Below are 27,747 nucleotides of genomic sequence, written 5' to 3' on the forward strand. Positions count from 1 at the left end.
CTACACACAGATTACATAAACCTTGGCGCTATCTTGCAGTGAGCCTACTTTTTACGCACGTTGTACCAATGCACAATATTATAAGAGCCATGCTTTTACGAGTGGAATATGTTTTACAAAACTACCCCCCATAGGTGTCATGAGTAGCATGAGGACCCTGTTAGTTAGGCTGAGATCTAGATCTAATACCACTTAACCTATAGATACCCTTTGTAACCTTGGGCAAGATACTTCACCCTCCATCACTTCAAACTGAGCACACAGGGGTTCTTTTACTAAGCTGCGGGAAACAGGGCCCTGTGGAAGCAGGGCCAACAAGAGTGGGGGCAGGGGGGCAAAATTCCCTGGGCCTCCACGGGGGGGCCCGGCGCCGGGGTCAGGCTGCCGGTGCTGCAGTCCCCAAGCTCACCTACCTGTCTCCTCGGCTCAGGGCCTCCTTCATTCAAAGCGGCAGTCGCAGATCGCGTCTCTTCTGGCCTTCCCTCCCTGTATCCTGCCCTCGCGGAAACCGGAAGTTACATCAGACAAGGGCGGGACACAGGGAGGGAAGGCCAGAAGAGACGCGATCTGCGACTACCGCTTTGAATGAAGGGGGCCCGGAGCCGTGCAGGTGAGACCGGGGACCGCAGCGGCGGGGGGAGCGACCGGGGACCACAGCGGCGGGGCGGCCTTGCCCCGGGCCCAGCCTAGTCTCTCAGCGGCCCTGTGTGGAAGCGATGGGGGGGGCCATTTTACCCACAGGTCAGGGCCCTTTTTTATTGCAGCAGGTAAAAAGCCCTCCCCCCCAAAAGAAATGGCCATGTGCAAGATAACTCTTACCGCGTGGCCATGTGGCGGGGAGCACTTCCCGCCACTCACTGAGGTGGCGGCAAGGGCTTTTACGGTAACCGGGCAGCGCTCGGTGATTCTCAATTACCACCGGATTAGCGCTGTGCTAGAAAAAGGTTTTATGCATGCCGGAAATGGCACATGCTTGAGCCAGAACTACCACTGCATTGGGCCACCAGTAGCTTAGTTTACTTATACCCTTTGATTACATTACCAACATCTATCTACAATACTTGCAATTACTTACGTTTATCTTTGCCTTTTTTTTTTTTTACAGGATTGTGTCTTAAGAAAATATTTTCTAAACTTCTCAAACCAGTTCTTTTTATAAAACATGTACTTTCAGGCTAAGGTTGGTTATTGTTATGACTATTAAGTCTTTTCTGTAAATTCCCAGTTATTGTTCTGGTCTCTATTATTAGTGAAATCTACTCCGACCTATTTTTTGGTATGAGCGGAATAGATATCTTTGGTAATGTAATCTGTAATATACTGTACATGAACTGTAATTCCACTTAAGCCCAGGTTTAGAAAGGCAAATCCTGGGCCACCAAGAGTCGGGGCAAAGTTCCCCTGGGCCCGGTGCTGGGGTATTTCTCTCTCTTGCTCCTAAATGTTATCGTGTCCTGACAGGAGCAGGAGAGAGAAAGCTCCGGCGCCGGGCCTCCCTTAGAGGCTGGGGAGGAGCAGACACAGGGCTTCAGGTCCCCTACTTTGGCTGGTGGGGGGGGGGGGGGGGGGCCAAGTCCCGCCAGTAGAAGCCTTCCTTTAGTGCTATTCTCTGCCACATTGACTGCCCTGCGGTTGCTATTCAGCAGCGAACAGCATTGGAGGAATGCTTCTGCTGGCGGGACTTGGCAGTGGCGTTCCTAGGCTGGCTGACACCCGGGGCGGATCGCCGATGCTCCCCCCCCAGGTGCAGTTCGCCCCCCCCCCCCCCGGCGAAATTACCCCCCCCCCTCACCCCCGGGTGCAGCGTGAGAAATTACACCCCCCCCGGGTGCATTTTTACCTGATGGGGGGGGGGGGGGGGGGGGTGCCGCGGGCCTGTCGGCTCCGAGTCCGCTTGTTCCCTGCTGCTCTCTCTGCCCCGGAACAGGAAGTAACCTGTTCCGCGCAGAGGGAGCAGCAGGGAGGGAATGAGCAGACTCGGCCAACAAGTGCGCGGCACCCCCCCCCCCCCAACAGCGTGCACCCGGGGCGGACCGCCCCCACCTTGGTACACCACTGGGACTCCCTGCCAGCCAAGGTATGTGGAGTTACAGTGGGGGACAAGGAGGTGGGGCAAAATGTGCTCTGCCACTTTAGGCTCCGCCCCCCCATTTTGGTCCGGGCCTGGCTCAGTCTCTCGGCGGCCATGGGCAAATCCAGGAGCTAATTCTGATTAAACGAGAAACCCAAAGGGGTAAAAGGAAGCTGCTGGTTTAAATAAAAAAAGAACTCTCAAAACAAAGTTACCATTTTCTTGAAAAGTTAAGTCCACCCAAATTAACTCTGCTTTTCAATTTAGCCTCTTTTTCTTCTCTCATGCTTTCTAGTTTCACCGAAAGACACTTCAATAAGATATGAAAATAATATAAGCCGCTGTAATTTTTTTGTTTCTTCCGCTTGGGGTTCTTAATCTAACTCTTCTCAGTAAAGGTGTGTGAGACTCACCTGCTTGTGTTTGACGATGCCCCTTCCAAGACAGCCATTTCCTGAGGTTCCATGTAGATCTCTTCGCCAGGACTAGCTGACTCCAACTTCATGGTTTCTTTGGTAAATTTATTGCCCAGTTATGGTTATGCAGCAAGTTTTTAAGCAATTAAATGTCAACTCACAGAGCAGTATTTAAAGAAATGGCATCAGAACAACAACATTTCTGGGGAGAGCTAACAAAGGGGCCCATTTATTAAAGTTTAGCGTGCGCTAACCGGCATTAGTGTGCACTAAATACTGCATGCCCTATTTTATACCTATGGACCATGTGGCACTAATCTTTAGTAAAAGGTCTCCCAAGTATGCAAAGATTGGCAAAATCAGGATTCTATATATTCAAAGGAATATTTTTAAAGCAGCAACGCTGCTGTCTGCATGCAATTGGGCACAGACTCTTGTTAGAATGGGAAACAAATTTGATTCCGGATAGGATTTGAATTATGCCACCTCCTCCTCCTCTTCTTAGTTGGCACAGAGGTTTTGGATCTGATGAGAATCAGCTTGTCACTCCTAGTACACACCCCAAGGTTCACTTCAAACAAGGCAAACATAAAATCTTTGTAGAAACAGCCACGTCTGAAATAGTTAATAGTAGGGTCAGGGATTCTGACTTAGATTTTAGAAAATATGTTTGTGGGCAGCAGCAACTGTATGTTTTCCTTTTAAAATTGAGGCCACTTGAATGGATCATTTTTGATGTAGAAATTGTTATACAGCCAAAATTATCTGTCCAAAAAGAGGAGGCATGGTTCAGGCATTCCAGAGGTAGTGCCACTTAGATATATAATTTAAACATGTATGTGATAATATTCAGCCGCTAAGGGCTCAATGCAGTGAAGAACACAAACTTAGGGCACCAAAAATTTGGGTGTTAAGCACCAGTTCTATAATGACAATACTGCGCATGGTTGCCATTACAGAATACTACAGTCAGTCTGCAATTTGGCACCTAACTCTAGGTGAATTAAGGCCTTACTCCGTGCCGTTACTCCAACAGCTACGTTTTTTAGCTTTAAGAATGAAAAGTCCCGACCTTGAGCCAACAACGCAAAACGCTCAGCAATGTCAGTCGGGGATTTTTTTCTGTTGAAGCTGAAGGAGGCAAGATAAATGCATTTTGACTGTGTCTATATCATCAAGAAAGTTGCAAATTTTCATTGCATATGTAGACTGTTGCGCTTATATACGTGGAGTGGAGGGGGGGGGGTGCCACTGATGAAGAGTTTTTAGCTCTGAAGGGGTTACCCTGGAGCTCTTTTGAGGCTTTTTCCACCCACTATTATTAATATACTAGTGGATGTCTAATGTAGATTTCAATCTAATTGAGGATTGTATTTCAATTATATTTTGTGTGATTATTTCATCTTCTACCAATACATTGTTTCTATAGTGGACACACCCAAATACTGGCAGTTAAGTGCATAAGTGACAGCATTTTACAATTTAGCTCCTAATTTCATGCCCCTGACCAGACCATACCTCTTCCACATCCACTTGGAGTTGAGCACAATAGAAAGTAGGCACTGAGGTTATAGACTAGGTGTGGAAATCATCTACATGCATAACTACAAATTAATGCCAATTAGTGCTTTTTGATTCCAATTATTGGTACTTAATGCCAATTTAGCTCCAGTTAGCTAATTTAGAGGTATAAACCCATATATAAATTGGGTTTCATAGAGGTTAGTTTCTGAGTTAATGAAGCTGGCATTTTCATCTGTTCAAATTTCCTGTCAGTACTTGATGATGTCATACTTGTGAGACAGACCAGGCTCTCAGTAAATGCATTAATTTCTTTTCTGCATTGCTCTGCATTGCAACTGAGACTGTGAAGAAGAGGGAGGAGTTTTCTGAGGAGGGAAATATCAGTGGGTGTTTCCCTGGTTGTTTTTTTTTTTTGAGGAGTTGTGTGATGTTGTCTCACAGACTGAGCAGATCACAGATGATGGAGTGATCTCTATCAGTGTGAAGAGGTGTGAGAGGTTTTGTGGGAGCTGTCAGAGTGGACAGAGAGCTTAGTGATGACGGACAGCTGTGAGAAATTTAAGAAAATTTAATTAACTGATGTCTGTAGTAGTTACTGAGGGAAAGGGGCGGGAATCAACTCTTTAATACCCTTTCTCTTTGGGTGGAGGCATCAGGGTGCCAGAGATATATAAAGGGGGGGGGGGGGGGGGAGGGAATGATAGAGCTGGCCTCCCCGCCGAATCCAGGGAAAATATTTACTAAAAGGTGATAAGCCCTTATGCAGTGCTAACAGTGTTACTGCATGACCGTGTTAAGGCGGTCTGTGATAATTTACCTGCTATCGCACGCATTAGGGAACTTTTCTGGCAGAAGGCATGATGTGGGCGTGCCATGGGCATGAAAATATAATCCTGTTAGCGCGTACTGGGTAACACATGCTAATGGAATAACATCTGAGTTAGCGGTGGATCACTTAGTGCCTCCTATATAATAGTAACTAACTGCTCCCACGTTAAATCCTAACCGTTACTGTGCCCTAATACGACATAAAACATTCCCTCAAAAAGAGAAGTGCCAGATTTGCAGTTAACATGCGCTAAAATCCATGTTAACTGCAAATCCTAATGCCCTTTAGTAAACACACCCCAAAGTTATGTGTGTAAATGACCCCATGCACCCAATTACACGCCCAGTTTTTAACACCTTGCATAGAATTTGGGGGTAAAAGGGCAACAACATAATGGAATTTTCACAGGCATACACCACTATATATGCATAAAATCAAACATATAAATTGCGAGTGACCGTACTCACCCGCAAATGCGCAGTAGAGACTTCCCTCTCTGTCCCGCCTCTGCATCAATACGTGATGATGGGGGCGGGACAGAGAGGGAAACTGCGCGAAGGGGAGGGAACCTCCAATGGCACTACCGCTCCCCCCCCCCACCCCGAGGTCGCCGCCACCGGTACCCCCCACCTGGAGTCGCCGCCGCCACCCCTCCACCCGGCCCGGGCCCTCTCTTCGCTATTCAACTTACATTGCCGCAGCACGCAGATCAGCTGAGCTCCTGTCGGCTTTCCTTCCCTGCCTGTGTCCCGCCCTCGCCGACATTACGTCACACGAGGGCGGGACACAGGCAGAGAAGGAAGGCCAACGGGCGCTCAGCTGATCAGCGTGCTGCGGCGATGTAAGTTGAATAGCGAAGAGAGGGCCCAGGCCGGGGGGAGGGGCATTGGAAAACCCCCATTCCAATACTAGCCCGTTTTAACGGGCTCAACGGCTAGTGTCTCATAAAATGAAACCCAGCGTATAATTATGAGCTATGAGAAATGGGTGTAGGTGTGTTTGGGAATAGAGTTTGGGTGGATTATGGACCGAATCACAAAGTAGGCATGTAGAAATGCCACCACAGTGTTACTGAATAAATGCATAATTTGAAACCACCTAAGTTAGATGTGTCACATTATACGTTCACTGCATGACTGAATACCGACTTTTGTAAGGTCAATTTTCAGTGGGGTAGTCGTCATATAAAGACATATATGGACATTATCCATATTTCCTTAGGCAGCTTTTCAGCTAACCTATCCATATAAGCCAGCCAACTGAATATACGGTCATAACTTTATATGGATTATTATTATTATTTTTATTATTTGTTGCATTTGTATCCCACATTTTCCCACCTATTTGCGGGATCAGTGTGGCTTACAATACATTGTGAATAATCGAAATACAATTGGTCACAGTACGATTATGGGTACATTGTGAAGAGTTATGGGAAGACAAAATCAAAGTCAAATAACATCTGGGAGTAGAACAATAGAATGTAGCAAAGGGGACATGATAGGGCGGTAGAACAATAGCAAGAGAACATTGGGTAACTTCAGTATATCTTTATCCATGTAACATTATACAATTATCAGTTTAACTTTATCTCCATATGCAAAGTAATCTGCATGACTTTATACAAATAAGTTATTTGTTTAAAGTTAAGACTGCAATTTCTCCATTCAGACTTAAAAGGTAAAGTTATGCAGACAGAAGCAGAATATCACTGATTTCAATTACACCCTTGGCCATTTCTCAAGTTATACAGAGAAATTTTGGATGCATGGAGGGTAATTTTAAACCTTATAAAGACAAGCAGCAGCCTACTTGTCTTTATAAAATAAAGCATTGTGTGTCATGTGAGAACATTTACACCTAGAGCTGATAGGAAGTCTACTGTAGCACCATTTAATTTTCAAAAGGGTGATTATGACAAAATGAGGATAATGGTTAAAAAGAAGCTAAAAGGATTGGCCGCAAAGATTAGGACTTTAAATCAGGCATGGATATTGTTTAAAAATACCATAGCGAAAGCCCAGGCCAGATGTATTCCACGTATTAACAAAGGTGGAATGAAGAGCAAACAGCCAGCATGGTTAAAAGGTAAAGTGAAAGAGGCTATTAGAGCCAAAAGAATGGAGAAAGGGTCCGCATGAAGAAAATAAGAAGCAACATAAGCACTGTCAAGCTAGATGTAAAGCATTGATAAGAAGGCTAAAAGAGAATATGAAGAAAAACGCTGTGGAGAGAAAAACTCATAGTAACACATTTTTCAGATACATCAGAAGCAGAAAGCCTGCGAGGGAATCTGTGGGATGGTTAGATCATGAAGGTGCAAACGGAGCAGAATAAGACCATAACAGAGAGATCAAATTAATTATTTGCTTCAGTCTTTACGGAAGAAGATATAAGAGATCTACCCGTACCAGAAATGATTTTCAAGGGTGACAATGTGGAGGAGCCAAATCGACAAGTTAGAGTGATAAATCACCTGAACAGGATGGTATACACTCCAGGGTACTGAAAGAACTCAAACATGAAATTGCTGATCTGCTGTTAGTGATCTGTAACCTGTTGTTAAAATCATCCGTAGTACCTGAAGATTGAAGGGTGGCCAATGTTATCACCGATTTTTAAAAAGGGTTACAGGGGTGATCCGGGAAATTACATACTGCTAAGCCAGGCAAAACAGTGGAAAGTATTACAAAGAATAAAATTACACAACACACAGTCAAACACGGTTTAATGGGACAGAGTCAGCATGGGTTCAGCCAAGGGAAGTCTTGTCTCACCAATTTGCTTCATTTCTATGATGAAGTAAATAAACATGTGGATAAAGGTGAGCCCCTTGATGTAGTGTATCTAGATTTTCAGAAAGCTTTTGACAAAATTCCTCGAGAGACTCCTGAGAAAATGATAAAGTCGTGGGATAGGAGGCAATGGTCCTTCTGTGGATTAGAAATTGATTACTGGACAGAAAACAGAGAGTTGGGTTAAATGGCCATTATTCTCAATGAAGGAGAGTGAATAGTGGAGTGCTGCATGGATCTGTACTAGGACCGGTACTGCTTAACATATTTATAAATGATACGGAAATCGGAATGACGAGCGAGGTGATTAAATCTGCAGATGACACAAAACTATTCAAAGTTGTCAAAACACATGCAGATTGTGAAAAATTGCAGGAAGACCTTAAGAAACTGGAATACTGAGCATACGAATGGCAGATGAAATTTAATGTGGACAAATGCAAAGTGGTGCATATTAGGAAGAATAATCCAAACCATAGTTACCTGATGCTGGGGTCCACCTTAGGAGTCAGCACTCAAGAAAAAGATCTAGGTCTCACTGTAGACAATACACTGAAATCTTCTGCCCAATGTGCGGTGGCGGCCAAAAAAAGTAAACAGGATGCTAGGAATTATTAGGAAAGGGATGCAAAATAAGATCAAAATATTATAATGCCTCTGTATTGCTCTACGGTGCAACCTCACCTTCAGTACTGCGTTCAATTTTGGTTGCCGTATCTCAAAAAAGTTATAGCGGAATTAGAAAAGGTTCAAGGAAGAGTGAACAAAATGATAAAGGGGATGGAACTCCTCCCACATGAGGAAAGGCTAAAGAGCTTAGGGCTCTTCAGCTTGGAAAAGAGACGGCTGAGGGGGGATATGATTGAGGTCTATAAAATTCTGAGTGGTGTAGAATGGGTAAAAGTGAATCAATTTTTTACTCTTTCAAAAAGTACAAAGACCAGGGAACACTCAATGAAATTACATGGAAATACTTTTAAAACAAATAGGAGGAAATATTTTTTTCACTCAAAGAATAGTTAAGCTCTGGATCTCGTTGCTGGAGGATGTGGTAACAACAGTTAGCATATCTGGGTTTAAAAAATGGTTTGGATAAGTTCCTGGAGGAAAAGTCCATAATCTGCTATTGAGACAGACATGGGGAAGCCGCAGCTTTCCCTGGGATTGGTACCATGGAATGTTGCTACTAATTGGGTTTCTGCCAGGTACTTGTGACTTGCATTGGCCACTGTTGGAAGTAGGATACTGGGCTAGATGGACCACTGGTCTGACCCAGTATGGCTGTTCTTATGTTCTTAGCTGGTGTAAATGTTCATAACCAATACTTTCAAGCAAATTATACTGTTCTATAATCTACATGCTTACTTGCGCACTCTACCCAAATACCATTCCTGGGCATGCCTACTGGCAAAGTATCCAGGGTGTAATTTGTAGGGGAACAGCCTGGAACACAGTTCCACCACTTCTTTTCAGACTCTAGAACAGTAAGGGTGTTCCAGACTCTCCCTGCTAGGAAGCCTGGAGGGAAAAGATTGAGCCTGGAGCACAGCAGAGAAAGGTCCCACTAATCTAATTCTTATCCTTTTGCTCTTGCTCCTGACACCACAGTTACATTTCTTTTCCCTCTATAAATTAAGCCCTGAAAGCACCCACCATCATGTCTGCTTGTATTTTCACGTAGTCAGTATTTTATAAGAGATCATTTTCACACATGTGGCTACATTTGCACACACATAATTAAAATACCACCAAGGTGGGTGTGTACTTTACTGCTTAAAGTGCATTACCCCATATTGCCTTACATACTAAACTGTATCTTATTTTCAAACAAAAACACTTATATTGCCCATGTAAGTACTTTTTAATATCAACCCTGTCTCTTTGTTTTATACCTTACTGGGGCAAATTAGTTTACCTGTTGGGAAACCCCTCTTTAAATCTACCCTGGGTCCGCAGTGGGGAAACGTATGCACCCTGCAGAGGAAAGAAATGCTGCTAGGGATGAGGCTAGGGTGGGTCAGCAGAACTAAGCATGTAGATGTCATTTTGAAATCCATGCACCTGGCTCCTCCTTTATTTTGCATAACTCTGCACCTGTGAACTATGTGGGGCAAAACTCTTCCAAAGGGCCAGTGGATTATCAAAGGGAAAGCCCACAGAAAGCTTGCAGCCCTTCTGGTACCAAGTTCCCTAGGTCTGCATGATAAGCGAGGAGGCTGAAAATGTCCCTCTGTACAAAAATTATGCAAATACGTAGAACATACTGGAAGGTGTAAGTGATTCTTAATGAATATTTTCTATTTGCCTCTCGCTATATTATATATATGTATTAAATAATTAAACATGAGAAATTAATCAAGCAATGCTTGTACATACCTGTAAAAATTCTCTCATCAAACATCCTATGGAAAATAAAAATAAAAAAATCCACACCTTTAATAAAAAGTTCCAATATTCTTAAGAAGATACAGAGACCTTCCTACAATATTCAGATACCCCTTTTTGAAATACTCCTCTGCTGATTTCTATGGTACACTCAGAGATTTGTAAGCCCTCTGGGACTGCGCCTAGACTGTACCTTGCCTTGAGCTTGGATCTGGAAAGACGGCTCAATCTAAAATTCAATGGACAGACCAATAAGGAGCTAATGCTATGAAGCTTTTACCGTGTGTAAATCCTGTCTGACACACAGAAGGCAGGTTTCATAAAATTGTGTGAATGCATACACATATAAAAATGTACACGCATGTAAATTGCGCCTGCCTTTCTGCAATGTGTGTGAAGGTGCTCCCGGAACTGTAGTTTGAGCTGAGCAGAGGTAGGGTTGTGATATACACACAGAGTTTATAAAATACATATATACACATATAGAGTATACGATTGCATTTATACCCTCTTTTGGAGTAGGTGTAAATTTGTGCATCGGCGTTTGAACGCTATTGTATCCATCCTGGATCTGGGAGTCTATTTTATAAAGGCAAATACAGGCCTATGTTACCTTTTTAAAATAGGTGCCTTTTTGGACTCCTTGTATTAGCATCTAGATATAAAATCAAGCACTAATTGTCCTGACCAATTTGAAGATAAAGGCCAGTTAGAATACTAAAATAAATACTGTTTATAGAAGATAGATTGTTTTGCCCCCACAGTTGTCTGCATGTCTACATTTACTGTATTTGTTATGGGGTTATATAAATCAGGCTAGCATCAACTTCCTGGTAAAATCTATAACCTCTGGCCACCTCCTGCATGTAACCCAGTTCCTTCAGCCACTAAGAAACCTGCCAGGTTCATGCTTCATCCCGCCCAAGTGCAGGCTCTGATCCTATTGGTCATTTCCTCTGCCCATTATTCGTACAGGTATTCTCTGCACCTCTCCTTGCAAAGCAGAATTCTCCAACTTGGTCACAAGACCAAGTTGTCCCCAGCTTTTTCTCTCTCTCCTCTCTGTCTCCTCTGGAGAAAGCATTCTCTTTTTAATCAAAGAGGTCAACACCCTCTTCACAGATACCCATCTTCCTTCTTGGGTTGAACCCTGCATTTAATCAGTCAAAAAGACATCCCTTTTCCACTAACGTTTGGCAGCCTATCATCTAGTTCATCAGCATTCAGTTTCAAAGGCTCATCCTGCCTGTATAGAACTCTTGTTTTCAACTATCTGCATGCAATAAGATAATCTGTTTTCACTTATATTTGTAATAAAACGGTTGAAAATTAAGAAAGTGGGTCTTCCTTTGGATATAGGCATGGTTCAGCTGGCTGTTTAAATAATGCATGGATGTGCATCCTGAGGTTAGCACACAGATCCTTAACATTCATGAAATACAACATCAGTAAAGCACTCCAGTGCCTCCAGAATGATTAGAAATACCTGGCACACAGTATTTTGCACCTTATTCTCATCATATCTGAGGTACATATAAACAGAGAACAAGAATACAAACTCAGGTATGATATACAGCTGTAATAAGTAAAGATGTCATTAATGCTTGCATTTTCAAACATATTTAAGATAAATACATTACTGAATTCCTGATGCAGAACTGTATTTTCGGAGACCAACAAAGTCAGTTTTATGCCAATTACAGTTTCTGGAAAATTGTGGAAAGTAAGTTTTTTCCTTAAATTGAGATAATCAATCAATTTTTGTAAGGCACATATGCACTACATTATGTCCGGAAAAAAAACCAGGACCCCTTACATAGTTTCAAAATACTTTGTAATAGTTTAAACATTTAGTATGACCTTTGAAAATAAATGAGTATAAGGGGTTTTTTTCTTAGTTAATTCATCATTTGTGTTCCAAAATGTCCTCCTTCAACCTTGACACATTCACGAAGTCTTTGATGCCACTGAGATGTCTGCTCACTGAATTCTGGGGTTTCATTAAATAAGAGCTCAACTGTTTTACAAGATTGATGCACCGGAGCTCCATCCTGTTCAAAAATGAAGTACTCAAAACAGGGGCCACGGGGGCATGGGTCCCCGTAGATTTGTCCCTGGCCCCCCCCCCCCCCCCCCCCCCGCTGCCAACCCCTTCGACCCCCCCCCCCCCCCCCCACCGCCGTTGGGTGCCTTTGCCTTGCAGATCAGATCAGCAACGCGGCCGCACTGGAGAAGAGGACTTCGGCTGGCGGGGGTTGGGGACCCCCGCCAGCAAAGGTACCCGGCGGCGACAGCAGGAAGGGGTGGGGGGGGGGTCAAAAGGGTTGGCTCCGGGGGGGGGGGGGGTCTAAGGTGGATGTGGCGACGCTGAGGAGGGGCTATAATGTGCCCCTCACCTCGAGCTCTGGACCCCCCTCCGGCCAGTCTGGCTACGCCCCGACTCAAAATATCTCAGTTTCTGCTGCAGTAGAACATTTTTTGGCTATTTGGAAAAATGTTGGTGGTCCTGTTTTTCTCCGCAGCCTGTATATATAACATAGTAACATAGTAAATGACGGCAGATAAAGACCTGTACGGTCCATCCAGTCTGCCCAAGAAGATAAACTCATTTTACATGGTATGTGTTACTTTATATGTATACCCGAGTTTGATTTGTCCTTGCCTTTCTCAGGGCACAGACCGTAGAAGTCTACCCAGCACTGTTCTTCTATTAAGTTCTGGAGCTAACGTCGAAGCCCCTTAAAGTTTACACTCCAGCCCATCCCTATCTATTCAGTCACAATCAGGGCGTAGACTGTAGAAGTCTGCCCAGCTCCCATTTTGTTTCCCAATTACCGGTGTCGCCACCCAATTTCCACTGATTCCGCGGAACATTTCCTTCTAAACAGGATTCCTTTGTGTTTATCCCACGCATGTGGATATGTGGAATGCCCACAGGAGGGCATTCCACATATCCACTGTGAAAAAATACTTCTTGACATTAGTCCTGAGTCTGCCCCCCTTCAACCTCAATTCATGTCCTCTAGTTCTTCCCGTCTCTGAAAAAGGTTCATTTGCAGATTAATACCTTTCAAATATTTGAACGTCTGTATCATGTCACCCCTGCTTCTCCTTTCCTCTATGGTATACATGTTCAGGTCAGCAAGTCACTCCATAGAGTGTGTACAATCAGAGTTTAATTAACTCTAATATTACTTGCAAACCTGGGTGTGGGACTGTTACATTATAAATACTGCTAAGCACGTCTAGCACTTATGTGCTTAATGCTAGTATTCAATAACTTATGTGCATAATTCGGGCTAGATTCTATATATAGTGCCGTATAAATCGTCGCTGAAAACAAAATATGCCTAGGCGTATTCTATAAACAGCACCTAACTTTAGGTGCGGCTTACAGAATATACCTAGGGCACGAATAAATCTAGACTCAGTTAGACGTGGAGCGGGTGCATTCAACAACTGCGCACATCATTTTCAGAAACGCCCACAATCCGCCCTTTCTGCCCCATGGCCACACCCCCTTCGTGGCAGCACGCATTAGAATTTGTGCTCATCACTGTATAGAATATGCTTACCAAGCTGTGCGTGTAAATTCTAATTAAAGCCAATTAGTGTCGATAATTGCTGATTGGTATGTTAAAATAATTAAAGTTGCGTGCGCGATACGGACTACAACCTGAATTGCATGCGCAACTCAGGTTGCACTATACAGCAGGGGCGTATCTGGAATCCGGCGGTAGGGGGGGCCACAGCCAGAGAGGGGGGGCACATTTTTGCCTCCCTCCCCCCCCCCCCCCGCCGCCGCCTCTTTCCACCCCCTCCCCGCCGTCAACCCTCCCCCGCTGCTTACTTTTGCTGGCGCCGAGGTCCGACCCGCAATCTCTGTTTTTCGTCTTCCTCCGTGGCCATGCTTCCAGGAAGTAACGCTGCAGTGCTGATTCGTTGAATCCAGTTCGACGTCTGACGTCAGACGCCGAACTGGATTCAACGAATCAGCACTGCAGCATTACTTCCTGGAAGCATGGCCACGGAGGAAGACGAAAAACGGAGATTGCGGGTCGGACCTCGGCGCCAGCAAAAGTAAGCAGCGGGGGAGGGTTGACGGCGGGGAGGGGGGCCAGGGCGAAATCTGCGGGGGCCCAGGCCCCTGTGGCCCCACGCAGATACGCCCCTGCTATACAGTATCTGGGGGTTGGTGCCTAACTTTACAGGGAATGAGGGGGATGGCGCTTTGATATAGGCCCCTATTTACTAAACCACATAAAAGTGTTTTGTCTTATGGTGGCTGCAAAACTTCCACAGTAATTAGAGTAGGCAGCTGTGCCACTCGCGCAGGGCAATGGTTGCTGCCGTATGTTAATGGCATAGATGCTAATGCAAAATGCAACTGTTTGGCATTATCTGAAACATTAGCAATTAATATGTGTTAATTACATTGTGTTAAACTACAAAGTGCACCACCCCTCCCAACATGAAATTCTCTGTTAAAGTGTTTAGCATGCCAATTCACTTGCAGTTACAATTTCATAATTAGAGACATTCATTTAGGGGGCTGTACACCACGCTATCCACTACTCACCTGTGGAGTGGATCACGAAGAGGCAATGAGTATTAGACAATCCACTGCTTGATTTAAGAGTGCAGTCAAGGGTTCTCTTAGTACATGGCAAGTCTCTATGTATTCAGCAAAAGCTTTAAGAGGATAATTTTAAGATAATTTTAAACATGATAAACATAGAAAATGATGGCAGATAAAGGCTATATGGCCCATCCACACCATCAACTCTCTCTTCCTCCCCCCTAAGAGATCCCACATGCTTATCCCACGCTTTTATGAATTCAACTACAGTCCTTGTCTCCACCACCTCAACTAGAAGGCCGTTCTGCAAGATCACCACCCTTTCCCTGAAGTAGTAGTTGTTTGGGTTACTCCTAAAACTGTCCCCTTTCACCTTCATCCTATGTTAATGAATATTCATTGTGAATAACCTGAAACCTGACTGGCTGGGGTTCCCCTAGACAGGTTTGGGAATCACTGCTATGCTCCCTCATTTCTGAGCTTCCTTTCAATTGAAAGACACTTGCTTCCTGAGCATTTTTGTCACGGAGGTATTTAAACATCTCTATAATACTGCCTCTCATATTTCTTCTAAAGGGTACCAAGATTAATAGGGAACGAAGAAACCTAGTTTTTTGCCTATTTTATCAAGATACACAGGTGCCTAGCAGGCTTATTTTCAAAAGAGAAGGGCGCCCATCTTTCGACACAAATCGGAAGATGGGCGTCCTTCTCACAGGGTCGCCCAAATCGGCATAATCGAAAGCCGATTTTGGACGTCCTCAACCGCTTTCCGTCGCAGGGACGACCAAAGTTCACGGGGGCATGTCGGAAGCATAGCGAAGGCGTGCTTAACACATGGGCGTCCTCGGCAGATAATGGAAAAAAGAAGGGCGTCCCCGACAAACACTTGGACGACTTTATTTGGTCCTTTTCTTTTTATGGCCAAGCCACAAAAATGTGCCCTAAATTACCAGATAACCACCAGAGGGAATCGTGGATGACCTTCCCTTACTCCCCCAGTGGTCACTAACCCCCTCCCACCCTAAGAAACAAATTTTTAAAATATTTTTTCCAGCCTCTATATCATGCCCAGTTCCCTGACAGCAGTATGCAGGTCCCTGGAGCAGTTTTAGTGGGTACTGCAGTGCACTTCAGGCAGGCGGACCCAGGCCCATCCCCCCCTACCTGTTACACTTGTGGTGGTAAATGTGAGCCCTCCAAAACCCACCACAAACCCACTGTACTCACATGTAGGTGCCCCTTTCATCCCTTAGGGTTATGGTAATGGTGTACAGTTGTGGCGAGTGGGTTTGGGGGGGGTGGGTTGGGGGGCTCAGCACACAAGGTAAGGGAGCTATGCACCTGGGAGCTTTTTCTGAAGTCCACTGCAGTGCCCCCTAGGGTGCCCGGTTGGTGTCCTGGCATGTGAGGGGGACCAGTGCACTATGAATGCTGGCTCCTCCCACGACCAAATGGCTTGGATTTGGTCGTTTCTGAGGTAGGCGTCCTTGGTTTCCATTATCGCCAAAAATCGGGGACGACCATTCTAAGGTCGACCTAAATGTTGAGATTTGGGCGTCCCCGACCGCATTATCAAAACGAAAGATGGATGCCCATCTTGTTTTGATAATACGGGTTTCCCTGCCCCTTCGTGGGGACGTCCTGCGAGGACGTCCTCAAGAAAACTTGGGCGCCCCGTTCGATTATGCCCCTCCACGTATCTTTATAAAATACTAGCAGAAATCCTGCAGAAACCACACCTATACTGAAGATACAGACATTGTGTCTGTTCAAAAGCAGGTGTAAATGTATGTATATAGAATATGTATGAATGTGTGTTTTTCATAAAAAATGTGCGTTAAATCACAACTCCATCCATACTCTACCCTTGTGCGTGCACCACATGCACCTGGTGCTATTCAATAAAGATCTTTTTGCACATTCATTCCCGGGTTGGGAGTCAGTTTGTCATTCTCTACTCCTACTGTTGCTCATCTTGGACTCTCGTAGAGGTGTTGGCCTGTTCTTAGTTTTTTTTTTTCTGGCATTCATATAAAATTACCCTCCACAAGTTTTGCTTTGGGGGGGCAGGGACCATAGCACTGTACTGTAACACCAGGAATACTCGGGGAAAATGTCAGTGTGCATTATTTCAAAAGGTATTTAAAAACCTACCTCCACAAGTCTAAAAGAAACACAATATCTACTTTATCGTACATAAATGAATTTCCTTGGAGTTTACAGCAGAAACCATATCCTGTAAAAACCAAGGGACTCATTTACTAATATACATGAATGCAAATTAACATGCATTAATTTGAAAAATACAAAACAAGAAGGCTCTTATAAAGTGCACATAAATGAAAAGAAAATGTATTAAATTAACAATCAATTTCTCAATGTAATAAATAATTTTCTTTTCGTTTATGTGTACTTTAAAAGAACCTTCTTTTTTATATTGTACCAATTTAAAACTGTTTGAAGGCTACTATTTCATTTGATACCCTGTTTTTCTGGTATTATTTATGCATTAATTTGAGTTAAGTGCATAGTTATTAAATAGGTTCCATTGAGCATAAGTGGGCTTGCATTATTTAATGTGTGTTAAATCACGTTAATGCGTATTAAGTACATTACTACCTTAATACCTGTCAGTAAATGAGGCCCCACATTTATTGCTTTTGTCAAAGACTTTATAGAATGGTTCCCCTCACAGTTTAGCTGCCAAGCAATCCAGGAGGAATGATTAAATGCATGTGGAGGAGTGGGTGACAGGACAGCACAAGGATTCATAAAACTGAAAGCTACAACTTGGTCTTTAGCCACAGACCTTTTGATGACAAAGTGAATGTTGTGCCTTTCTTCCAGTATCCGTTTGAGCTTTGGGACGCCATAGGTGCAAGGTCGTTTGAAAGGGATTTTATCCGGGATGCCAATTATTTCCACTGCTTCTGGGTCACAGGCAATCTTCCGGTAGGGGACGGGTACCATGTGGTCAAGACCTAAAGCTTCAGCTTCAAGGGGAAAAAAAAATGAAGGTCAGGGAGTTTGTAAATTGGGGAAGGGAAACAGAAGTATATTGGGCAGAAGAAGAATAATAACAGCAGCAAAGGATTTCTAATGAATCATTGCACAGAGCTTGTGTAGAGCTGTGACCATAGTTGGCTGTGATACTTTTTAAGGCCACATATTTAAAATGATTTAAATGGCCAGGAGAGGCTCTGATTAGCAAGTGCTAACTAGACAGTGCATACTTAATGTGGGGGTGCTCAGTACCTCCTAAATAGGAGGTGATAAGTGCTCCCAGGTTAATACTTTTGTAACTCTTGAGCAGCGGCTTAGCAAGGCCGGCTGAGATCCCCCTCCCCCCGGAGTGCATCTTTACCGCTGGCGCTCCGCCCTGCCGGAGTGCACGTCGTCTCTGGGAGCTGCGTCGGCTTCATTGGTTCCCTGCTTTCTCTGCCCCGGAACAGGAAGTAACCTGTTCCGCGGCAAAGAGAGCAGGTAACCAGCGGCGCCGACACCCCCCCAGCGCGTGCACCCGGGGCGGACCGCCCCCCCCCCTTCCTACGCCACTGCTCTTGAGTGCTAATGGAAAAATTAGCATGGGACTTGCACAATTAATCAAGAAAAAGGCTTTATTTTAGGGACACATTAAAAGTGGGCTTAGTGAGCAGAAAGCCCCATGTTAAAATGAGCTAAACTAATTTTTTAGCACATCTTAGTAAAAGGGCCACTTAATAGTTTGGTTCTGTGGCAAGGTATGGTAGACTTTTTTTTTTTTTTTTAACCGTTGTTGAAATAAGATGCAGCCAACTCACTAGAAGGAATGTCAAAATCTGACCAAACCAGTCTGACCTTGGTTTTATTGCAACACACACCCCAACGATGAAGGCTTTAAACACAGATTCCCAAAATACAGGCTTTATTCAGATTATCTGAAATTCTCACAAAAATATTCACTCAACACCACATGTGCAATTATACTGAATGAGGAAAATACCTAAGCACTCACAAAAAAGTAAAGAAAAAAAGGCCTCAGTAAAGCCTCCCAGCCAAACAAAGTTTTAAGGCTTAAGCACGACTCACCCATCATGGGTCTGAAATAAACTCCAATCTATCGGGGTGCAAAGAATAGCCTTTTAAAACTCAGAGTAAAAAAACACATGTTATATTCAGATTATAACAAGAATATTAATAATAATAATAATAATAATAAGCGGGCAATAAAGAGTAAGATTCATTAATTTAAGGTTTCTGTTTTTTCTGCTAGAGAGAACAGGAAATTTCCACATGAAGGCATGCAAAATAGGTCTACCGCAGGGATAAAATATTCCTACTCACCGTATCTACTGTTAAATAGAATCTGCACGCATTCCCTAAGGGTGTTGATATCTTCTGTCTCTTTTATGAAACTGTCCCATTTCTCTATCAAAACAGAAAACAAAAATAAGGCATCAGGATTAGAAAAAAAGAAGTGGTGCTTCCACAGAGAACTCCACACAGTGGAGGCGATGAAGAAGCAGAAAGGTCTTTATTCCAAATCTTCGACGACTCGGCACGGCCATGTTTTGGCTACAGGGCTTGCATCAAGAGTCTATGTGTAAATTGTAAAAATACATATTTATATTTGAATTTCTAATTACTATTTTTAAGAATGTATTTTTAGAATTTACACGTACACTCCTGATGCAGGCCCTATAGCCGAAACATGGCTGTGTCGAGTTGTTGAAGACTTGGAATAAAGACCTGATTTATCGTCGCCTCCACTGTGTGCTGTTGTTCTCATTGGTTTACTCTGGAGTGTGGTTCTTCTGTTTGATATCACTTCCACAGAGCAAGCACATGTCCCTTCATGCAGGTAAGGATAGCCCAAGATAAAGCCATCTCATAACAAGAACTGGATTTGCCCTTCTTCAGCCATCTTTGAGATTAGTTTGAAGAATCCCTGGCAAAGGCACAAGAGAATGGCACCATTTTGTGAAAGAGCACGACTGACAAGATATGCCCAAAGTAAAGGTTTTTTCAACAAACTCCAAGAACAGATTCAAAAATACAGAGGACCTTATGTACAACAATTCATTAAAATTGATCTTTTTAGTTGGTCATTCTGAATTAGCATATTCTAGATATTATGGAAGCTTAGAAGAATTTGGAAATATATACATCAGGAAAAGTTTAAGTTGGTAGTTCAGGTGTTCGTGTTATCAAAGTTGTATTACTGCAACATCACATATTTGGGTTGTTCAAAATCAATCCAAAAGTAGTTACAAATAATCCAGGGTACGGCCATTCACTTAGTTTATTCTCTCACTAAATTTCATTGGGTATCCGCATATTATATTGAATTACACTGGCTTACTATAGAGGCCAGAATCATATTTAAGTTGTGCTGCCTAATATTTAAGTTCATTCATGGGACAGTCCCTCTATATTTAAATTAATTTATTCATATTACAGATCAAACATCAAAAGAATCTTCTAGAAATCAACTAAGGTTGATTTTTCCAAGTCCGAAAGGTATGAAATCATTAAAAACTTTTGCCTCTTCTTTTTCATATTTTTGGTTGGGTGTGGAGGAGGGTGTAGGGGGAAATTCATTATCTATAAAAATAACTTCAGAATCAGATTATGTTTTTTTCAGGAAGGCCTTAAAAACACTTCTATTTTTGAAATTTAATGCGCCTAAAAAATTGTAGCTTTCGGCTTGATGACTTCATAAACCTGTGATAGATAATGTTGTTGTAATTCCAAGGTAACTGACCTCGTCTCGGATTGTAATCTGCATTTAATAGCTATATGCAGAATATGAGATGTTTTATTATTATTATTAATAATGAGCTGATTCATTTTAATCAGAATTTATTAAAGCAGCACTTATCACTCTTTTTGTGGCTGTGGCCCTGTGATTACAGGCAAATAAAACTGTAAGACCCCCAGAAAGTACTGAATGATGATGCACCTATAAAGAACCCACCCAGGTCATGACCCCAAATGTAGGTGGTGTGACTCCATTTGGTGTTAGAGCCCAACCGAACCCAGGATCTTCAGTTTCTGCCGAAACCGAATCTGCGACTGAAACTGGCCGCTTCGTTTTGGTAGAAACTGAAACCATAAGTGACACTCTCCCTACATCCTCCTCCACACCTAACCAAAATGCCCCCCTCCCAAGCTGAGCCAGTGCCCCCCTGGTGCCAGCCCACTTCTTTCTCTGCCCCACTTTCCCCATGATCACTCCCCCCTCCCCACCTAGGCCCATGGGAGGACCTGGCAGCCATTTTGCGATTGGACCCAACATGGACAGGAGCTTAACCCTATTGTGAAGCATGATCGTGGCAGAATAATGATATGGATATCTTTCTCATCAGCAGAAATTGGGCTATTTTCCAGGATAGAAGGGACAATGAATGGAGAAAAGTCAAGAGAGTTCATGAGGAATACCTGGCTGCCCTCTGCAAGAAAGCTGAAACTGGGAGAGAAGGTCACCCTTAAGCATAACACCAATCCAAAGCACATAGCCATAGATTTAGTGAGGTGGATAAGGAACAAAAAGATAAATCTCCACAGATGGCCTGTCTAACTGAAAGTCTTTGGCATAACCAAGCCTGCCTTAATCATTAGCTGATTTATTAATTTTATATACAGTATAATACCATTTGGGTTTTAAATCAGTTTCCAATAAAAAAGAAAAAAATATTAGTACAATACAGGGGCGTATCTGAACTGCGGCGGTAGGGGGGGTCAGGGCCAGAGTGAGGGGGCACATTATAGCCCCCCCCCCCCCGCCGCCGCCGCCGCCGCCGCCGCCATTGCCGATCCCCCTCCCCCCAGCCGCTACCATTGCCAACCCTCCCCCTCCGTTGCTCGCTTACCTTCGCTGGCGGGGGACCCCAACCCCCGCCAGCCGAGGTCCGCGTCCTCCTGCCGCTGCCGCTGCCGGCTGCCTTTGGTGCTTTCATTTGTCCATTGAAGCTGGCGCCAACTAAAGTTTCTTTTGACTCTGACGTCGCTGCACGTTGTACGTGCAGGACGTCAGACTCAGAAAATGTTTCTGAGTCTGACGTCCTGCACGTACAACGTGCAGCGACGTCAGACTCAAAAGAAACTTTCATCGGCGCCAGCTTCAATGGACAAATGAAAGCACCAAAGGCAGCCGGCAGCGGCAGGAGGACGCGGACCTCGGCTGGCGGGGGTTGGGGTCCCCCGCCAGCGAAGGTAAGCGAGCAACGGAGGGGGAGGGTTGGCAGCGGTAGGGGGTCCAGGGCGAAATCTGCGGGGGCCCAGGCCCCTGAGGCCCCACGCAGATACGCCCCTGGTACAATAACATTACCTAAAAATCAAACATCAAAGCAAAGAAAAACCAAAAACTGATAGTATTTAACAAGCATTAAATACATCACTACAGGGAAAGGGAAATGGGACTTGATATACTGCCTTTCTGAGGTTTTTTTGCAACTACATTCAAAGCGGTTTACATATATTCAGGTACTTATTTTGTACCAGGGGCAATGGAGGTTTAAGTGACTTGCCCAGAGTCACAAGGAGCTGCAGTGGGAATTGAACTCAGTTCCCTAGGATCAAAGTCCGCTGCACTAACCACTAGGCTACTCCTCCCACTCCACTAAAAATGTCTACAGGCATTTAACCTAAAGCTTTTCTCAACAAGCAAAGTTGTTTTACAAAAGGCAGATTAACAAAAAATGCTACTTAGTTCTACTGGCAATGAGTTCCAAAGTAAGGAGCCTGCAATACTAAAAAGCCCTGTTTTCAGTAGTAGAAAGTTTGACAGTTTAGAGAATGCAATTGAAGCAGACCATAAGACTACGTATACGGTCACCTATGGAAATAGCTTCTAGGGAGCAGCAAAGAGCAGCTGCAAAGCAATAGGTCCTGACAGCCACACAAACTCAAAGAACCAGGAATGACTATATTTATCTTGGGGGAGGGGCTATTTTCAAATAGCTCATTTACCAGGCAAATGGCTTTGGGAAATTGTCATTATTATAGAAACATGACAGCAGATAAAGGCCAAATGGCCCATCCTCTATAACCACTAACTCTCCCTTTTCCTAAGGGATCCCATGTGCCAATCTCACGATTTCTTAAATTCTGACACAGTCATCTCCACGGCCTCCACCGAGAGGCCATTCCCCGGTTCCACCACTCTTTCCATGAACGAATACTTTCTTAGATTCCTCGTAAGTCTATTTCCTCTTAGCCTCATCGTATTCCAGAGTTTTCCTTCATTTGAAAAAGGCTCACTTCTTGTACATTAATGCCCCTGAGATATTTAAACGTCTCTATCATATCTCCTCTGTCCCTCCTCTCTTCTAGCATATACATGTTGAGGTTCATAAACCTGTCCCTATATGTTTTATGTCCAAGACCACTTACCAATTTCGTAGCCGCCCTCTGAACCGACTCCATCCTGTTTATATCTTTCCTTAGGTGCAGTCTCCAGAATTGCACACAATATTCTAAATGGGGCCTCACCAGAGAGAATTATACAAGGGCACTATCAACTTGTTGTTCTGCTGGTCATCGCTCTCCTTATGCACGCAAGCATCCTTCTGGCTATGACCGTTGATTTTCTTATCTGTTTGGAAACTTTAAGGTAATCAGACATAATAACCCCCAAGTCCTACTCTTTCTTCATACACAGAAGCACTTCACCCCCTATATTGTACCGTTCCTTTGGATTCCTGTGACCCAAGTGCATGATCCTGCTTTTTTTAGCATTAAATCTTAGTTGCCAAATATTGGACCATTCTTCAAGCTTCACAAGGTCCTTCCTCATGTAAACCAGACCTTCCGGTGTGTCCACCCTGTTGCAGAATGTGGTATCATCCACAAAGAAACAAACCTTACCAGACAGCCCTTCTGCAATATCGCTCACAAAGATGTTAAAATTAGCCGGCCCTAGGACTGATCCCTGCGGTACTCTACTGATAACATCCCTATCTTCAGAGCAAGCTCCATTTACCACTACCCTCTGTCTCCTTCTGTTTAACCAATTTTTAACCCAGTCAGTTAGTCTAGGTCCCACAAGGGTACTCAGTTTATTTATGAGTCGTCTTTACTTTCAACAGGGAGGATCGATGAGAATACCACCTGTGCACCTAAGGTGCTTCACCCTCTGACCCAAGCCATGAAGTCCCATTTGATATGTTCGGTAGGATACTACTACTTATCATTTCTATAGCGCTACAAGGCATACGCAGCGCTGTACACCATACCCAGCAATATCATTCGTGCCAACGTGGATGAGCAGCATAGGAGAGTGGTCAGTAGGCTTGATGAGTCTAGGCAATCTTTCCGCAACATCACGAATCTTGGCACCAGGTAGACAGCACACCTTCTTGCACAACATGTCTGGTTGGCAGATAGGTGCCTCAATACCCCTCAGAAGTGAATCTCCAACCACCACTACCTTTCTCTTCTTATTGGTCACTTGTTCAGTAATGTTGGGAGTTTTGATTGTTGTTTCCTCCTGTTTTTGAGATGTTTCTCGCTCTTCTGCCTCTCTAGGGCTGTGAACCGATTCTTCAGTTCAAGAGGAGATGGAGTTGGAGGGTTGAACTTGCAGGATCTGGTAGCCTAAGTCCAGCTGTGCTCTATCTGCTCAAGATCTTCTCTCCCTTTGCTGGAAGTCCTCAGTGTTTCAACATGCATCTTTGTGATGAATTTCTGGTTGTCACAGATGTTTCTTAGTCTTGCCACATCCTCTCTTAGTTCTTTTATTTATTTATGAACATTTATACCCCACTTTTTTCCACATGAAGCAGACTCAAAGTGGCTTACAATGCACAGGTGAATCAATTACAATTACATTAGATAGGGGAGAAGGAACAGGGTAAGAAGGAAAAGGGAAAGGAAAGAGAGACCAAGATGGACGGTGGTAATCCAGATGCCGAGATGGACTAGAGTGGCATGAACAGTTCTCGGCAAGGCAATCCACAATTGGGAACTGTAGCAATACCCAGTAAGCGCAGACGAAGCAGCAGTATGCGGCCTGGAGAGTGGTAGTACTTCTTGCATGAGGGATTCAATGTGCATACATTTATCATATGAAACCAGAATCTTGCCTTGGTCCAAGCATTCTGTCTGGACAGAGGCAGAAGCTATAATGACAGCTGCAATTTTAGGGGCTCGTGGTTTCTTTGCCATACTTCAAGTATAGGCGCTGTTTTACTTGTAGGGAAAGGATATTAAAAATGGCCTACACAACCAAATATCTGTAGAATGTGTTAGCTGTGAAACCTATCTCCAAAGCTGTATTAAACCACTTAACTACACAGATAAGGATTTGAGGAAGGGAGTGCCCAAAAACACAGCTCAGAGGTAAAAAGATTAGCCAGGTATGAGGCATAATTCAACAGATCATGTGCTGGGCTGGCCCTGAACTTCCTTATTACTGGAGGTTTTAGCCACACCTATCTATAAGAAACCAGGTGGGAGGAAGGAAGAGGAATTCTAAAACACCTTAATAAATTAAAAAGCTCTTTTCAGAATTTTTACAGTTTTCAAATTCAGTGCCCAGACTAAAACAGGTATCAGTTAAAAACAGTTATTAGACAAAGTTGTAGAAGCAGCTGAAGGGCATGTGTATGAGAGATAAAGTTTAATATTTAAAAGTTTGTTGTCTAATTATGGATTGCTCTCGGAAGGATGGTGTTGGCGTGATCATGATTATTGAGTTTAATTAGCAAACCTTGGAGAGGAGCCTTGGGGCCTGAAAGTTAATTAAGGGGGAGGGGTGCAAGGCTAAAGGTTCAGCTAGTGCACCTGATATCTCTGTACCAGCTCTGAGCATGAATTGAAGACAGTTGCCCATCAACGTTCCCTAAGGAAGCTGACAGAGCTTGAACAGTTTTAGAAACAAGAAATGGTCTAATACCGAAATCTAAACATGACAAGTTTGTAGAGATTTATCCCAACAGAAACACAATTATAACTGCTGCCAAAGATGCTCCCATCAAGCACAGACTCAAGGGGAAGAGATTCATCTAGCTGTTGCATTTTGGTTTTGTGTTATGGGTAGATGCTTTGTCCCCCCATACAGAGAGGATATTAAATACCAATTACTAAACACATAGGGGGAGATTCTATCAGGGGCGTAGCCAGACTTCGGCGGGAGGGGGGTCCAGAGCCCGAGGTGAGGGGACACATTTTAGCTACCCCCGCCGCCCCCGCCATTGCCGCCCCCCAGCCCCCACCACCACCAACTTTGACCCCCCCCCCCCCCCCCGCCGACGACCCTCTCGACCCCCCCTCCCACCAGTCGAGGTCCTCTTCTTCCGGCGCAATGCTTTGTTCTGTTTCTGAGTCTGATGTCCTGCACGTACAATGTGCAGGATGTCAGACTCAGAAACTGAACGACGCCTTGCGCCAGAAGAGGACCTCGGCTGGCGGGGGTTGGGGTCCCCTGCCAGCAAAGGTAGGCGACAGCGGGTTGGCGGCGGAAGGGGGGAGGGGGGTCGAGAGGGTCGTCGGCAGGGGGGTCCAGGGCCAAATCTAGGGGGCCCAGGCCCCCGTGGCCCCACTTAGCTACGCCACTGGACTCTATATATGGCGCCTAAAAAAACTGGCGTGGAAATCAGTGCTAAGAGTATTCTGTAAGTGGCGCCTATATTTAGGCAATATATATATATAGAATACGCTTAGTTGGTATCTCAGTGCCTAAAACTATGTGCATCTATTTACACCAAAGAAAATATGGTGTAAATTTATGCGCACTGGGTCATATTCTATAAAACTACACACATACATTTCAGAACGCCTACAAAAGGCCATTCCCCCTTCCCATAACCACGCCCCTATTTCCCTGCACCCGTTAGAAGTTTGGCACACTTCGTTACAGAATATGCTTAGCAAGTTGTGAATGTAAACTCTAATTAGTGGCAATTAGTGCTCATTATTGCTTAAGTGCTGCCACTACTCCATCCTCATCCTCGTCGATCTATCCACCGCTTTTGACACTGTCAAACATGATTTACTCCTTGCCACACTGTCCTCATTTGGGTTCCAGGGCTCTGTCCTCTCCTGGTTCTCCTCCTATCTCTCCCACCGCACTTTCAGAGTTCACTCTCATGGATCCCCCACCCCGCTATCTGTTGGTGTTCCCCAGGGATCTGTCCTTGGACCCCTTCTCTTCTCAATCTACACCTCTTCCCTGGGCTCCCTCATCTCATGGCTTCCAGTATCATCTCTATGCTGACGACACACAGCTGTATCTCTCCACACCAGACATCACTGCTGAGACCCAAGCAAAGGTATTGGCCTGCTTAACCGACATTGCTGCATGGATGTCCAACCGCCACCTGAAACTGAACATGTCCAAGACTGAGCTCATCGTCTTTCCACCAAAACCCACTTCTCTTCTTCCTCCACTTTCTATCTCAGTTGATAACACCCTCATCATCCCCGTCTCATCTGCCCGCAACCTCGGAGTTATCTTCGACTCCTCCCTCTCCTTCTCTGCACACATCTAGCAGATAGCCAAGACCTGTTGCTTCTTCCTCTTTAACATCAGCAAAATTCGCCCTTTCCTCTCTGAACACACCAACCGAACTCTCGTCCACGCTCTCATTACCTCTCGCCTTGACTACTGCAACTTACTCCTCACCAGCCTCCCATTTAGCCATCTATCCCCCCTTCAATCTGTTCAGAACTCTGCTGCACGTCTTATATTCCGCCAGAACCGATATACTCATATCACCCCTCTCCTCAGGTCACTTCACTGGCTTCCAATCCGATACCGCATTCAGTTCAAGCTTCTCCTTCTTACCTACAAATGCACTCAGTCTGCTGCCCCTCACTACCTCTCTACCCTCATCTCCCCTTACGTTCCCGGCCAAAACCTCCGTTCACAGGACAAATTCCTCCTCTCAGTACCCTTCTCCACCACCGCCAACTCCAGGCTCCGCTCATTCTGCCTCGCCTCACCCTATGCCTGGAACAACCTTCCTGAGCCCTTACGCCAAGCCCCCTCCCTGCCCATCTTCAAGTCTTTGCTTAAAGTCCAACCCTTCAATGCTGCTTTCGGCACCAAACTCTTACCTTCAGGATATCCAGACTGCCCCAATTTGACTGCCCCTATCGAACTGACTATTCACTTGTCCTTTAGATTGTAAGCTCTTTGAGCAGGGACTGTCCTTTTAAGTTAA

The 27,747-nt window shown here is 44.4% G+C and overlaps 1 protein-coding gene across 7 annotated transcripts in view; it reads right to left on the reverse strand.

Annotated features, from left to right (window-relative positions):
* Positions 1-27,747, reverse strand: part of GTF2IRD1 (GTF2I repeat domain containing 1) — a 219,690-nt gene that overhangs the window by 72,035 nt on the left and 119,908 nt on the right. For 5 of the 7 annotated variants that reach the window (XM_030185787.1, XM_030185783.1, XM_030185782.1 and 2 more), the window contains exons 8-11: positions 18,926-19,009; positions 17,412-17,595; positions 10,012-10,037; positions 2,485-2,581 (exon numbers count right to left, since the gene is read on the reverse strand). In XM_030185787.1, the coding sequence (XP_030041647.1) occupies positions 2,485-2,581; positions 10,012-10,037; positions 17,412-17,595; positions 18,926-19,009 (391 nt within the window). The remainder of the gene's footprint in view (positions 1-2,484; positions 2,582-10,011; positions 10,038-17,411; positions 17,596-18,925; positions 19,010-27,747) is intronic. The other 2 variants (XM_030185785.1, XM_030185784.1) reach the window with 1 other exon arrangement.

Source organism: Microcaecilia unicolor, chromosome 13 (genome assembly GCF_901765095.1).
Source record: "Microcaecilia unicolor chromosome 13, aMicUni1.1, whole genome shotgun sequence".
In the NCBI taxonomy this organism is placed as follows: Eukaryota; Metazoa; Chordata; class Amphibia; order Gymnophiona; family Siphonopidae; genus Microcaecilia; species Microcaecilia unicolor.